The sequence below is a fragment of the Leptidea sinapis genome, chromosome 15 (assembly GCF_905404315.1).
Source record: "Leptidea sinapis chromosome 15, ilLepSina1.1, whole genome shotgun sequence".
Taxonomy (NCBI): Eukaryota; Metazoa; Arthropoda; class Insecta; order Lepidoptera; family Pieridae; genus Leptidea; species Leptidea sinapis.
In genome coordinates, this window is record NC_066279.1 from 5,261,247 (window position 1) to 5,277,602 (window position 16,356).

A 16,356-nucleotide genomic window follows, 5' to 3' on the forward strand; every position below is an offset into this window, starting at 1 on the left:
ATCTGTGTGTTGCATGTCGCGTGACGGTCGGGCGGCGCCTAAAGTTCGCAGCAGCTGACCGTGTAGTGTATATTGACTATTATTACTATATTATATATAGACTATTACTCATTTGTGCCAGTGCTCCACGCTATTTTGTTTGTTTTTATTATTTCCCATTATCATTCCAGTTTTCCAAGTATAAAATTAAGATTGTTAATAACAATAATATTCCAAAAATTTTTAGTTAAATGTCTATATTGTGAAATAAAGTTTCACTTTTACCGTGGTTTCATAAAACCACACAATCCTTTTTTTTCTTAGTTGTATTATTTGTCAACTGCGGAAAATGTTCCGTTCTGTTCTTTTGCCTCAGTCTTTGGTCTAAGATGATATCAATTGAATTACTAGGGGACTACGAAATAATATGAACAGGTGTAACATTTCATTTTTTAATATTGTTTTGAATTCTAATTAAGATTACATTAGAATTATTTATTAATATTACATCAAGACTAGAGTAGATTCCGGTGGACTTAAGCTAAACTATAACTAAGAGTATGTACAGAATAATAGGCGTGATGACAGACTTTTGATTACTTTTATATAAAGACGTCCACTATTTTCAATATCATCTTTGTATTCAACATTAAAATAAGCTGTAACGCAAATTAATACAACAATATAAAGAAAAACAATACAATCACTTCAATTTCCGTGATTAGAGCTTGATTTTAAAAATCGAAAGCTTCTCTTAAATACTTTTAATTTCAATCTATTGGTTCTATTAATTTTATAAAAATTAAACAGTCTATTTAAAATAAAAAAGAACTTCAAGGTATTAAACAAAAAATGCAATTAAATTGAGAAAATGTGCAAGGTCTGTTGAACATACATTTGGGCCGAAACTGCTATGGAAATAGATTATTACATTATTATGGTACTTTGACATGGAACTTCGATTATACAGAAACCATAGCTTATGCGCGGCACTTTTGCTACTAAACGTAGTAACGATTTAGTGTTAGCAGAAGCTACTACAATAATTACTATTACGAGTGGAAGGCTAATTTGATCATAGAATGCCGGCTAGGGTATTAGCTGGGGCTGGCTAGGATTGGGCAATTTTGGGTCCAATCAAGACATTGCATCGGTATCGCATTGTAAAGGGCAGTCCATCACTAACAATCAGGTGAACGCCTTATTCGTATCGTCACTTATTCTCATAAAAAATACTTAATGTTAGGCTACATTGGAAGCGATGATCGTATTCCACTTGGTCCCGCTGTGTTTGTCGTTGTTGTCGTTCCAGTGCCTAGGAAGGTTCGTAAAAAGTCCAACGGGAACGGAAATATAATTGTGGAGTTTTTCTCTGCTGATATGGTGTTCAGAGACTGAAGATACCGCAACTGTAACAAAAAAATCATTATGTATATTATATTTAATCAAAATAGTGAAATAAAAAGGTGGAACTTTCATAAAATTTAGCCAGTGAAACCCCAATTTTGATACCTATCTGCGCTTTCAATAATATCACGCGCTAAATATTCGTGTCAATGTACTTACCATTGGATCATAATGTTGTACTAAATGTAGTGTTTAAATTCTCTTTGACATGGCAAGACGTGCTGTTGCCTAAATACGGAACTGTCACGTCATTTACTATAAAGAAAATGTTAAAAGCTAGAGTGCCAGCAAAAACAATTTAAGCGTTGAGTTTAGATTATGACGTAATTCAACCAATGACGCCCTATTAAATATAATAATCTGCTGTTGTAAATTGTCAATTAATTAAATATGAAGAATTCCACACAATTGGGGTATTTAGTCTGAATTCAAATATTTCATATAATTTCAACTATTTGGGATTTGAATGATAAAAAAATTTGAATATATGAAAGTATTAAAATATTTTTTTACCTGGAGAGCCATTGGATTGTCAATCATAACAAGCGAAGCTTCACGCAATGCCTTCGAAGCCTTGATCTCACCCTCAGCCGCTATTATTTTAGCTCTAGCTTCACGATCTGCTTCGGCTTCTGCTGCCATAGCACGTTGCAGTTGAACTGGTAATCGAACATCTTTGCTGAAATATGTATTAGAGGTATTTATGTGATATTGTAATTGATGTTCTTGTCGTATGGCGGCTTTACATGGATCTTCAACAAAAAAATTCATCGTATGTGTGTCTCGATACGGGAGGGGAGCTTCATTGACATCCAGTTCAAAGACAAACAGTATCATTTGGCATGTAAAGGAAATAATTACATCTAAGGGTATCAGGTAAATTTAGGGGTAAGTATTTTCTCCCATAGGTTTAATTTATTTTGTGATATCTTAACCTTAGTTTGCACGAATAACAAATTTTCCTCATTGAAGTAGGCGTTACTTTGAGGAAATCAATAATTATACAAATGATTTAAGTTTTCTTTAGTGTTAATTCTGCAAGTATTTGTTTTTAAGCAATTAGACACGTGTTTCGCATCTACACGAAGCATCCTCAGGACGTGTTGTCTCGCCAAAATCTGGCACGAGACTGTATCAAATGAGCCGGAAGCCGCTCTTTTATACCCTCGTCCCATGAAATGACGCGCTCTGATTGGTCGGCTGTTGTGACGTATTACCCCCGGTAGAGATACGTAACAAAGGTGATGGGACTAAATTTGTTTGTTCATTCAACAATGTAAACATGTTATTTTTGTGTTTTATTATAATAAAACAGGATATGTGGGTCTCTCACCTCGTAATTACACTCAAAATTCCTCAGTTTTTCTAGTTCAATGTGGCTGATTATATATTGATTAGATATTCAGAAGCTGTGCTTACATATTCCATAATTTGGAATTGCAATTTCTGGGATTCTTCCAAGTAAGAAGAGAGCATGCTTTGTGGTGATCACTTAACATCAGACGACCACGAGAATAATCCAAATTATTATGAACTTCTGTACTGAAGCTATTCTATATATTAGTTAGTAGGATGTGGAGGGTTGTTATATATTATATTACTTATTTAATATTATTTTAACGACTTTTTCTGTCGTTTAATTGATGGATTTAATGCTAACACAACGCAAGCAATGTTAGTTTGTCGTTAAATGTCTTACATTTCTACTCTCTCGACTTCAACACCCCAGGGGTCAGTGGCTTCATCTAAATTGGCTTGCATCATATGACTTATAGCTTCACGGTCAGATAGTAATTGTGCCAGGTCTCTCATTCCCAGCACATTTCGCAGAGTTGTAGCGGCCAAAAGACGAGTTGACGCACTGTAAATATCATGAAATGGATAATTGATGAAATACATAAAATATAGTTAATCTTTTTTGGAAGAGTCACGCTTTGGTTGACCATCGAATACTTATAATGAATTTTATTATTTGTTATTATATTTAATGAATGAATGAATGATTTCTTATTCAACAAAATGCAGGTTCAATAGGTCGAAAATTATTTTTGATGAGCCTTATACATTTTACCAGTGTCAGTTACACTTGTGTTTGAATATTACATTAAATTTAATTAAATAAAGAAACAGTATCAAGATAGGATTAAAAACTTAAGTTGTATAAACTATTTATTTATATTGTTACACATAAAGAAGGAAGGGGCGCTCATTTAAGAGAAAGGAAGACGACATGCAGGGAAACATTAGCAGAGAGAAGCCAGGGATAGACACCAATGGAGAAACTTGTAGGAGACAGGTTCCTATTTATATAGTTACCATATTTCTTAACACTAAACCAATTAAAATCTAGTGAGGAAATATAAAGAAGACCTACAGCAGCGATGACTTAAAAAGTTTGAGCATAAGTGACATAAGGGAAAATAGCTTTGATGGAGTAGTTGTGCGAGCCAGGCTTTCGAGCATCAACTTGCGATTTCCGTCCTCGCTAGAAACATTACGTATTCCATTACGTACGTCATGCTCAATTAAATGTCACTGCTTGTGGCAGCGACATAAGACGGGTCATCTCTTTCCCTTAAATATGGTTGAAGCGATGGCTGGCTCATGCGTCATGCTCGTCAACGGGCGCTGCTTGTGGTGAAAGGATGATCCTGTTGTTCGGAGGCTCAGCTTCATATTCTTAAATGTTAGATAATGATTTGTGACACGATAAAAATGTAAATAATTATTTAAAAGAGTGGCAATGAGTTTCTTGCTACTTCTTCTCATTAGCTCAACCCTTTACGAAGTAGTAGTAGATCCAATGAGAAAAATTTTTTTTGGCGTTCATAATTGTCATTGCCGTGATATACATGAGTAATGTGATTTGGATTTATTTAATATGCTTCCACGTCTGGGTGTTTGGGATGGTATAAAAGTATATTCCGGGTGGGAGGAATGATTAAAAGTTGAAAGAAAATTGATTCCATTAAAATTCGTTTTGATGTCATTCATAAGTAGGTTCGGACGAATTTGCGGATCAATGTCATTATAAACGTAAAAGACCGCATAGTGCGGATCTTTAAATCTCCTCAATATTGTAAACCTGTACACAAAATTTCATACAAAAGTAACCTACACTTAAAGCTGTCAGTTGTGTTAATACAAAAATTATGAATGATAATATCTGGAACAAATATTTTTTTTATGAAAAAAGGGACTAGACGAGCATGACGTTTAGCTGATGGAAATTGATACGCCCTGCCCATTACAATATGGTGCCGCTCAGGATTCTTGAAAAAAACCCAAAAATTCTGAGCGGCACAACAATTGCGCTCGTCACCTTGAGACATAACATGGTAAGTCTCATTTGCCCAGTAATTTCACTAGCTACGACGCCCTTCAGACTGAAACACAGTAATGTTTACACATTACTGCTTCACGGCAGAAATAGGCGCCGTTGTGGTACCCATTACTAAGCCGGCATCCTGTGCAAAGGAGTGGTATAGTAAATATTCATAATTACAACACAACAGTGATTAAAAATGACAATTAATGACCGAAAATAAGAAACTAAAGATTTTATTTTAATTTGTGGTTACATCTCTATTACCGCTTTTCAGATCCTTAAATTAAGTGGAAGTCTGCAAGTAAAATTAAACCTTGAGAGTGGGGTTGATCACCTACTATCGAATCACTGGATAGTACGTGATAGCCCTGGCTTTTATAGCTGGCCCCTCGAAGCCAACGTCCATTTTTTGCACTAATGAAAGTAAATACAAACCTGGGTAAAAATTCTCCAATCGAGCGAATGGCAAGAGAATATAATGAGTGCCTTAATAAAATACCAAACTTGGACATTGGTGCAGATGGGTTTACAATATTTATAAATAATTGTACTAAAATTTTTAAAAAGTTAATGCTGTTGTTTTGTATTGGACTTAATTTTAATTTTAACATAATATTTAGATAAACTGTAATTTTACTAACATAATATTTAACTTTAAACAAGTTGTATAGTATGGTCGGGAAGGGAATACATAATGAAAGATGTGTAACCCTGTAAGTTATCTGTACACTTAGATATATATATATATATATATATATATATATATATATATATATATATATATAAGTGTTACATACAAAAATAATATATATATATATTATTTTTGTATGTAATTTATGTATAAGTGTGCGATTGTTGGGTTTCCGAATAAATAAATAAATATACAATCTACTTGCCTGTAATCAGCAACCCTAACTACAGCATTAAGAGGCTCTTTAATTCTGTAATAAACAACCGCATCCACTGCAACTGTGACTGAATCTCTGGTCAAAACCTGTAAAAAATAAATTATCAATTTATAGAGACGTCTTATCAATACAGGCTTTATTAAATTGCTGTACTCGTGCGAGTACAGATGGCGGTAAACAGTTAATTTTTTGCTCGAACAATATTTATATACTGACAATAAAATCATTAAAGTGCCGCGTCTGTATATTACACATTAATTGAAAAATTATCGGATTTGGTACGGCCGAACCATCGGACGTGGTCTTATATGGTATTATACCATATTCGATTGTAATGTCGTATTGTCCATACCGAGTACGACGCCGAAGATGGGGGTATATTACCAAAATCGAAAGCCGAAGTATCGGTCCGAAACGAAAGAACGACGAACATCAAATTAAATCTTATTACGAAAGTACTTCGGATCCGATTCCGAATAGTGCGGACGGTTTTCGTGTCGGAACCATAGACACAAGTGAATTTGGGAATAAGGTAAGCGAAAGAAAAAATGTCTAATCGCGAACTTCGTTGCGATCTTCAGATCCGAAACACTTTTGTAATCGGAAATAGTATGATCCGTCAACCGAAACTTCGTATTTCGATTTTCGTAATAGGGCTCCTGGATCGTCCGATGGACCTGCCGTTTAAATCGGACTTTGTGTTAAGTTTTATCACTTTGTCTGTTTATTTGTGTACGCTTATCTCAGAAACGGCTTTTGAATGCGGCTTGCAGTGATTTATTTTGGCAAGTTCATAGTGTTTGTTTCATTCCAATCATTTCACAAAAAAATAAGTTAATTGAAAGAATACGCCGAAAGTAGTATCACAGAATAAGGATGGATACTTACACATTATAAAATATTATAACTATTAACAGCTACTTACGCTATTTCATCTCTAATTTAAGATTTTGAATTAGGATGTTTTCTACCTATTCACTAACATATAGAATAGAATCTATATATGTCAAATTAATATGGTAAAAGATCCGTAAAAGACTCGTCAAAAATGTAATGGATAGAATACCGATACGGTTCATTTTTCTCCCGCAGATATCCGTGGATACAGATATCCGGAACATCACTAGCAAATTCCAAGAACATCTTGAAACACCATTCCTCTAAAAACAATATATTGCAAATCCACCATTGAAGCAGACAAAATGTAAAAATAGAACATTTTGTTGATCTGCTGAACGTCTAAAGGGCATTAAACGTGAATACTGAATTATATCTGAATTTATTGTCGGCGGGCATCAATCAACTCCGTAAATGAGGTCACTTCGACCGCTGCTTGATGTCTGTTCGCGATTTCAATAATATTCGACATGTTCAAATAAACATTGTTCAACTAAAATTATGACGGATATTTTGATCAACTCTACTGGTAATTGGATGTATGTATGTGTTCTTGTTATGAATATTGTGTACTTTCATTATTTAGTTATTTGGTAAGACAGTTAAATATAAAAATAATAAGTTAGATAATATTATTATCCATACATTATTGTATCTTTACATTATTTTTTTTTTCAAAACAACAACTATACGCGTTGTACATATGTAAGCGAGGGACCATCTAACAGACAGGCTAAAATTCTAGAAAAACCTTTTCGGCCTCGGTTGCAAAAGAACAATGTGAATAAATTGATTTTTTGAAGAAATGTTAATGATATTTCTTTATTTATTTAGGTACAATTTGTTAGTATACTTATGAAAGTTAATTTTGATGCCATCGGTTCAAGAGAATAACAGGAGGCCTTTTTCTGAGAAGATCCGTCAAGAAACTCAGCAAGTTCCATCCTCCCTTTACAGTTTTCACAGTATCCATACATTTTTATCGTCTTTCATTAAAATTTCCTTAATTAAAAATTTATGCAACGGAAGTTCCATTATATTCAACTTAATGTAGAGATGGCGCTCTTAAGATAATAAAATATTATATATATGTACACACCCGAATGAATTATGTAAAATTAATTAATAATTATGCACAGACACAAAGTGTTATTTCTACTATCTCTTTAAGAGCACCATTGAAGCATTCGTTACAATTGGACTGATATAAATAGCTGATGGTGTGTTCGATTTTCTAGACAATTGGTTTACATCGAACAATTGTTTGTGCATCATAAAAGTTTGATTGACGTTTTATGGCCGCGTAAATTTAACACGAAACAGCTGACGAGCATTTGGGTTAACTGGTTAAACGAACGCCATGTGGCGAGCTCATGTAAAACACTAGAACAACACTCATCTTTTATAACCATAACTGATAATTAAGTGAAGTCAATAATTTTTTAAGTCCATAACTTTTTGCATGCTAATTTGAATTAGCCGAAAAGAAGACACTATAATAAATTTAACACATCTATTACGGACAGACCGTTGTCCTGTACACACGTCCTAAATTTGAAGGATAGGATTTCACTAACATACACATGGGCAGGAGAATTATATATGGACTGAATTGAGTCCCAACTGACTTAAGTCTAAACCATTCCCAAATTCACTGGAACACACAAAAAATCATCAAAATCGTTCCACCCATTTAGGAGGTAGTTCAATTGTGAATCTAAACCGTCCTCGAATCCACTTGAACACACAGAGAAAAATTCATTCAAATCGTTCCAGCCGTACGGGAGGAGTACAACAAGTTCAACACATGTGCAGAAGAATTATATATACGAATATAAAGATACTGTATTTGACACAATAAATAAAATTCATTTCATTTCATTTAGATTGTATGCTATATCAGCTAAAAGAAAGTGCGCATAATCGTCAAAATTAAGTAATGTAAGTGCCATAATACATGTTTTCTGTTTTCTGTTTGCTATTTATTATCTATTTAATATATGTATATATATCGGTACCTCAGTACCAAAGTGTAACAATTTAGAAATAAATCCAATGCATTCACTTATTGACTTGTTTCTCTGTGGTAATAGTGGGTTATCGTTTATGGAACAATTTCTGAATCTGAAACTTACTGAATTTCAGACTTGTCATGAAACTGGGGTATATATCATCACCATAAGCCGGACGACGTCCACTGCTGGATTAAGGCCTCCCCCAAAGATTTCCACGACGGTCGGCTCTGCGCTGCGTCATACAACAACGTATTCCGGCAATCTTGACCAGATCTTTGGTCCATCTTGTGGGTGGCCTACCAACACTGCGTCTTCCAGTACGTGGTCGCAATTCGAGGATTTTACTTCCCCAATGGCCATCTGTCCGTCGAACTATGTGCCCTGCCCACAGCCACTTCAGTTTTGCAATCATTTGTTCTATGTTGGTAACTTTGGTTCTCCTACGGATCTCCTCATTTCGGATTCGATTTCACAGGGAAACTCCGAGCATAGCCCTCTCCATTGCCCTCTGAGCGACCATGAGCTTTAAATATATTATACATATATTTTCACCTACTTAAGTGGAAATATATGTATATATGAGTACATACTCATCACGATATCTACGGAACCGTTTGGCCGAGAGAATTTAAATTTGGTAGCTTTCGCCGAGTAGAGATCAGCCGAGAGCGAGCTAAACGAAATTACCCGCAAGGGGTTGAGGATGCGTAAATACATAATATAATACAATTTTGTTTTATTTATTATTTCATTTATTTGTGTAGTTTTTTAAGAAGAGTTTTTTTATTATGAACAGCACAACGTCCGTCAGGTCAGCTAGTAATAGCTATTATCAATAAATTGAGTGAAAACATAAGGACTTTACGACATACAACAAACTCTGCATAGGTATTTAAAATTATTTTCTACTGTTTAAGTCGTATTTTTAATGTATTTTTTAGTCTTAAAACAGCATTAAAAGAACGTATAGTAAAATAACTCTATTTGTATATGTCGAGATTTTTATCTATCCTGGTAATCCTGACGCAAGGCCAAAGTAATGATTATTATCAGTGTTTTACCACCAAAATTAAGCTTTGTGACTCCTTGACACATCCCACCATATTATGAGTGACGTTCCACTTGTAAAGCTATTGTATACCAATGAGCGTACACTTTGTCACTATACTCGCTGTAATGGTCTTAAATTGTAAAACTTTTTCATCACACAGTGAGAATAATTCTGCAGCAGTGGTACAGCAAGAATTTTGAATGAGCCACTAGGGATTGATTTAGGGTGTGTGGATGTTCTCGGTATATCGACAATAAGAATCAACCTTCAGATTTTCTTTGAAGAGTCCCAGGGGAAATCTTTATTTGTAGCAATGAAATACTTTGTTTCCTTATAAGATTTTGGCGAATTCTGGCTTTAACAGTATAAACAAGTCTTAATCTTTTATTGCCATCGACAGAGTATAATATGTTGGTATATCTATCCATAGTAAGATCTACAAACATACGACTGATAACTTGACTTAGCTTTTAAACTATCTTGAAGATACTGGCGGCTCCATATCCACATATACCTTGAAGTAAAATATTTGAAATGGCGAAGTTTGTAACGTAAAAAACGCGTTTAAAATTATAAAATGTTTTTTGAGTTTTTAAATCGTATTAATATTTATGGTTACACTAGTAATCTTACCTCTTGTGGTGGTACGTCAAAGGAAACAGTTCGCAGGTCAACTTTCCGATATGTGTCAATGCACGGTAATACAAAGAATAATCCCGGACCTCTAGCTCCACCTTTCCGAACTCTGCCTAAACGAAATATGACAGCTCTCTCAAATTCTTGCACCACCTTAAAAATACCACATCGTTTGAAATTAATTGGTTATCCTTAGTATACGATCGATTGGCTTTAACAGCATGATCCCAGAAAATGTACAAAACAAATATCAATGGTAACAACCAAATAAAAAAAAAATTGTGTGAGAAAGGTTATTATAACATAAATTATATTCTTAATTATATCACAGCACAATGGAGCCTCAGGCTATTTAATTATTGTACGTATATTGCACGATATACTACATAAGAAAAAAAACCCGTTGAGTTTCTTGCGCCCGTTCTTCTCAGGTCTGAGGCATACTATTTCGAATAGGTGGTAGTGTTTGATGTTCAATAAGAGATTTTAAATTCTATTTTGAATAACATTAATTGAATTTGAATTTAATCTTATACATTTGGCGAACTATTAAGCCATTGAAATAGAGTCAGATTTATAACATTCTAAATCACAATAATACGAACATTTATTAATATATCTCAAGCTATTCAAATATCAAAGCTATATTTATTAACTAGTCTTATAAATACTGCAGCTCTGTTCATATATTTTAATTCAATCAATGTCATTGAAATGGGTACAAATACACCACTAGTTTTGAATCGACAAAGAAAATCGCGATATGTGGAATAATAGTTCAGAGATCGCAAATATACAGTCAGGTCTTTCGTACTAATATATCACAATTATTATTATTATACAGAAACTCTTTGAAAGTTCTGCCTAATTTTATGGATATAGTTTTTATTGTGAGAGTTATAAATGTAGGAGTTCTACCGGTGGTGGGGCCATGAACTAGCGAGTTATAAATATTAGAATTATTATATGATTGAACTTAATTTGTCAATGATTCAATATTTTTTTAAATAGTTTTTTATTTTTTACTCATATATAGGTAAAAAATGGTAACTAATAAACTAGTAACCATTCGTATTTTTTTAAACACAGGTTAATTATAAAAACAAACAATTGAAAAGCAATTAAGGCGTTGGCAGAGGATACGAACCTCAATATGTTACAATTCTGATATACTTTTTCACTTCTTCTTCTCTTCCACTTTCATTCAATCTCTCATACATGTATTTTATTTATTCACCTTATAACCCATAGATGACTTGTTAAAGTTGAACCTTAGTTTAGTAGCCAATAAGATCGTGACCTGACCAATGAGCATTCAGAACCCCGCTTCCGCTCACATCGGTTGATTGACTGAATTGTTTGCATTGCGAATATTTAGGTATATAGAGTCTACTGTGTCATACAGTCGATGCTCTTATCCAACACATTATTTAGATGGCCCTTTTTCAGTACATAATCGTTGTGGTAATGGAACGAACTCTCCTAATAATTCCACCCACACATGCTCAAGTGACTTAACCAGCTTAACCTTCGATATATAATTATTAAAACATAATTAATAACTTTTAATAAACATATATAACCCCCTGCCTAACTGTTTTTGAACTAAATCACTGTATAGTTAATTGTTGAACACCAATATCTTTTTTGCCCCAATCCCAATGAAGTGTGTCGCTCTCAACAATCAGATATAATGCTTTAGCAAAGTATAAATTGATATTATTAAAATGCTTACCTTAAAACATTCAAACAATGAAAATGGGAAAGTCACGACGACGAGAAGAAACGATAGAAATGTAGCGAATCTTTCCACGCATCCCACTGAATCTGGATTTGCTGTTTGATGAAATAAAATTAGGCATATAAATATCGAATTAAATAAAACTTCTGACTTAGAATATATTAAATATTTAACACCCTTCGCATTTTGTTAATAAAAAATTAAAACTAAGATTCTTGGCTGACAAGTTTTTAGGCATTAGATAACCTAGAGATAACGCGTGAGTTGGATGAAGATTCCAGGAATTCGATAGTGCTGTGATCTAATTATAATTAAATTTAAACAATGCTTCAAGTTCACATTTTACACTGGGTTAAAATTATGTAAAAAATATTTAATTAATTGTTCATCATTTATACCTAATAATTAAATCACAAATTTTTGTTCTGCCTTTCTTCACACACATGTTTAATAAATTTTTCGCCATTTCTCTTACTTGGCGATGAATAATAAGTCGTAGTTCATGAACGACAACTGATGGACTCGGGTCAGTCATTATTAAATTAAAAAAAATATCACGTGACTATAAATTTAGTGTTAATGCTACATATATATATTATATACACGGTGACTACGGCACAGCACTACACTGTAGGCACACGAGGCGAGGCATGCGGCAAGCGGGGGGAGATTCTCCCGCTCTATACCCCGGGCACCGACTGCATTCAACTCGCGCGCAAACTGTATGCCATATTGTTTTAATAATTATTGTAAACAAAATATTTTGGCTTTGTGAAAAAGTAATATACTCAAAACTATACTGAATCTGAGTTTTGCTTTGATAACCTGGCGGACGTAAATGTCTTGTAAGATTAATCAGATATATTACATAGGCTGTGCTTGATTTATATAATGTCCTATTATTCTGTAGACTGTCGATGTACTCAAATGTCCAATTATACAATTATATTATAATTTTTGAATAAGAACAGAAAATATAAGTGGCTTCATCATTTGAGCTGGAAGATGTCTACTGCAAGACAAAGGCGGGAGGCCTTACAAAGATCGCCATGCCAATCGGTCCTGCGCTGGCCTCATCCAACCTATCCATTAACCTCTATAAGTGGGTTATTTGATGGTGGTAAATGTTATCACACTCAGCTTAGTTTTACGTAAGTAAAGTCTGAGCATAGTCTGAGTACGCTCTAGATTTCAGCCTTAGCGTTAGGGATTATACGCGACCTTCACTGAAGAATCGGCCCACGCTTAATCCCCGACTAAACGATCGGGTTAATCGTCAACGTAAAACTCTGCTTCAACCAATTCAACACTGTATGCGTTGTAACTGTCCCCGACTAACACTGCGACAGTAGCTATTATGCACTCGTATGTTCCAGTTTAAAATGTGTGGGTTCGGATGAAATTACAGACACATTAGGCATTCTGTCTGTCTCAGCGTGATGGACACAGTATGACGTAACCAGGGTGGTGTCAGATTACATCTTAGGTGATTTTATGATCTGATATGAAAACTTTGTTACATACAGAGAGATGCGCTACGGTAAACTACGGTGCGGTGTTCATGCCATTTTCTGTCACATACAACCGATCTGTAATTAACGTCCGTGGGAGGTAATCCTAGGACGATATGAAATGGGTGCTGTTCAAAAAAATGCATACACTAACCTAGAGGCTAGAAATACTGCTGCGATTCTCTTGGTGTTGCAAGCTAAGGAGGCTTTTTTCACTTGTAAGTTGTAACGTTATGTTCGCACGAATGAAGCACGAAAAATTCTTTAAAAATATTATATCTCGTGCTATTTTACGTTTGCAAAAACAAACAATATTGTAACAGTAAGTAGTGTAAGAAGGTATTAAATACAACCGATGAATATATTACTATACCGCATAATTTAGTTTAAATTATTTTTATACAATTAGAAATTTATTTATTTTAATTTAAAATTTGTATGTAAATTGAAATTTATTTAATTCTCGTCCATTGGCTGTGGCTGAAGTATCATACAAATGCTGGAATTGTCCAGTTAACGTCAGGGTTTCGAATTTGCGTGACGGTGTGAGCGCGCATCATAAAAATGCTCGTTCCATCATATATTGCCAGAAAAAAAATCATTAAATTAATAAATTGAAATTGTGTTAATAACAAACTAGTAACTCAGACTAACCAATTCAGTAGTGATTTATTGAATGCAGTTTCGCGTGAATTCGACGTTTGTGTTATTAATACGATAAGAGTAATAAATCTATCTATATTTGATTCTGAAGCATTTGTTTTATCAAAACACATAAATATTATTCACACATTTATAATGCTGAATATTATTTCGCTTATAATGTTTCGAGGTTAGAGGTAATTAGAGAGTAGATTAAAGATAACGGGAATTTTACTCATTTCCATAAACTACTATTTAAATCGCGTTTAATTTTAACATAAGTTCCTTTGGTAAATTATCAATATTAATTGATACGTTCCATGTTGACCCATCACGTTCTTATGGGACGTTTTAAGCCTTCATGTTTGTTTTTTATCCTCTTAATATTCATTTAAAGTAAAATTTTTAAGCTTGTCACACACACATCTTTACGATTACGTAAAACATTATTTTTGTGAATGTAATAAAATAATTTAAAATCACAATAATTTTAAACAATTATTATGTTACATTAACGGTTTGTCTTAAACTTTACAAAGGCGATTATTAAATTTTCTTGAATTTGCACAATATTTAACAATAATATTTTAACATAATATTTAAAGAATAAAAGTACTTAAACCGATATATTACTATTTTGTTACAATAAATTCAAAATATTTTACAAGTGTATTATTAAATATGGCCAGATAATCGCTACAGTAGTCAAAGACCGTATCGTAGGATCAGATAAAGATTATTCATAAAACATTTAACTATAATTTAATAATTACTGTAAATCTTGATAAAATTATTTCTTGTTACTACTTCAAAAATTACTCAAGTAGAGTTATGACCACATTATAAAAAAACAAGATATTCACTTTTTAAATGTTTTAATTATTAGATAGATTTCTCTATATCTATAGTACCTATAGAGAAAACTTTGGAAAATTCTAATGACAATTCTTTTATTGCATTCCAACGAGACCTTTTATTAATAATCAAAAACTATGTGATGTTTTTTGTAATGTAACAAAAATTAAATTTCATTTAATTGAAAAAACGAATTTAATACAAAATAAAAGATATTTTTATTGAAATTTGACATTTATAAGTGTCATTTCCGTCTCCTACGTGATTTTGATTTGATTTAATTAGAAAGTGACACGAGTAAATTGTAATACTTACGCATTTGTATTGTGATAGCGCAAGACGTGCCCGTATCACAATCTAGAACGATTAAAATCACCATCATTACGATATTTGCGAATCAACTTCCGGAGACATAAATCCATTGTAACTGCTAATTACTCACGACTCGGCACATTATCTCGTCTCGTATTCATAGATCTAGTCTCAGTACGCATGCTGTAATTACACTATCAATTATCCGTTCCCTCTATTAGAATAGCGATGATAAACGCTCATAACAATTACTCGGCCAACGATCTCCCACTGCGCTGACAAACGAACTAACTTACTGTCAGAAGAGTCTGCATGTTTACTCGACCCAAAAACATCGTTTCCAACTAAAAATATCAATTACAATACGATCTGAAATGTACGATAAATTTGTAATAGATGCGTTTAAAATGTATTTACGTAATTCGAGGTAGCACTCCACTTCGCCCGAATCCTTGTCGAGGCAACCGAAATCCATGTGTATCGTGCAAAGCGGCGTATATCGCATTGACTGGTTTGTGAATCAATCAATAATAAGTGTCTGATCGATTCGGTGTCTATATCCGTACTAAAGTAGAGAAGATAAGGTTCATTTTTAAAATAAATAAATTACGTACTTTCCATATTACGGCAAGTAACACAGGCTAGGATGCGGTGCTTCGTATAACTACGTTCCAAAGTACACTGTGAGGATGTTTACACAATAGCCTATCTGAAGCAATATTATTTTAAAGGCAGTCCATAATACCGATAAGATGCAGATCTAAACATATTGATGTATTTATTTTAGGACTGGGTTAAGGTGTATATTGCCTAAGAGGAAATTGTCTATTAGTTTTCAATATGGCCTTCACGATAACGTTGGGAATGGGTTTTCTTAAAGCTTAAGTTTGTAGTTTCTTATATAATAGAAATCACACGTGGTATACTATTTAATGGATGGATGGTGTTAAATATACAAATAAACAAAGGCTCGTTATTTAGAGCGCATAAATATTATGTTAGTGAAACTAAATAATTCAGTAGATCTGCGTTGAAATAGGTCATTGTTTGGGAATGAAGCGGTCAAGCAAGGTC

At 33.5% G+C, this 16,356-nt stretch overlaps 1 protein-coding gene across 3 annotated transcripts; it reads right to left on the minus strand.

Moving 5' to 3' along the window:
• Nucleotides 1–417: 417 nt before the first annotated feature.
• LOC126968269 (band 7 protein AGAP004871-like) lies at nucleotides 418–15,841 on the minus strand. Of its 3 annotated transcripts, none has more exons than XM_050813164.1 (8): nucleotides 15,700–15,757; nucleotides 15,286–15,327; nucleotides 11,957–12,057; nucleotides 10,219–10,374; nucleotides 5,611–5,708; nucleotides 3,086–3,247; nucleotides 1,900–2,065; nucleotides 418–1,388 (listed from the first exon to the last, which is right to left on the minus strand). In XM_050813164.1, the coding sequence occupies exons 1-8, from the start codon at nucleotides 15,755–15,757 to the stop codon at nucleotides 1,227–1,229; spliced, it is 945 nt and encodes a 314-aa protein (XP_050669121.1). In that variant the 3' UTR covers nucleotides 418–1,226. The 3 variants fall into 3 exon arrangements, with proteins under 3 accessions (XP_050669121.1, XP_050669119.1, XP_050669120.1); XM_050813162.1 differs by lacking the exon at nucleotides 15,700–15,757 and adding an exon at nucleotides 15,413–15,610; XM_050813163.1 differs by lacking the exon at nucleotides 15,286–15,327 and having other exon boundaries at nucleotides 15,700–15,841.
• Between the last annotated feature and the right edge of the window lie 515 nt (nucleotides 15,842–16,356).

Coding starts and splice junctions, on each gene's coding strand:
- LOC126968269 (XM_050813164.1), bottom strand. CDS start 15,757: ATGGATTTCGGTTGCCTCGACAAGGATTCGGGCGAAGTGGAGTGCTAC. Junction 5,709..10,218: donor TTGACGTACCACCACAAGAG/GTAAGATTACTA, acceptor TATTTTTTACAG/GTTTTGACCAGAGATTCAGT. Junction 1,389..1,899: donor ACAATCCAATGGCTCTCCAG/GTAAAAAAATAT, acceptor TTTTTGTTACAG/TTGCGGTATCTTCAGTCTCT.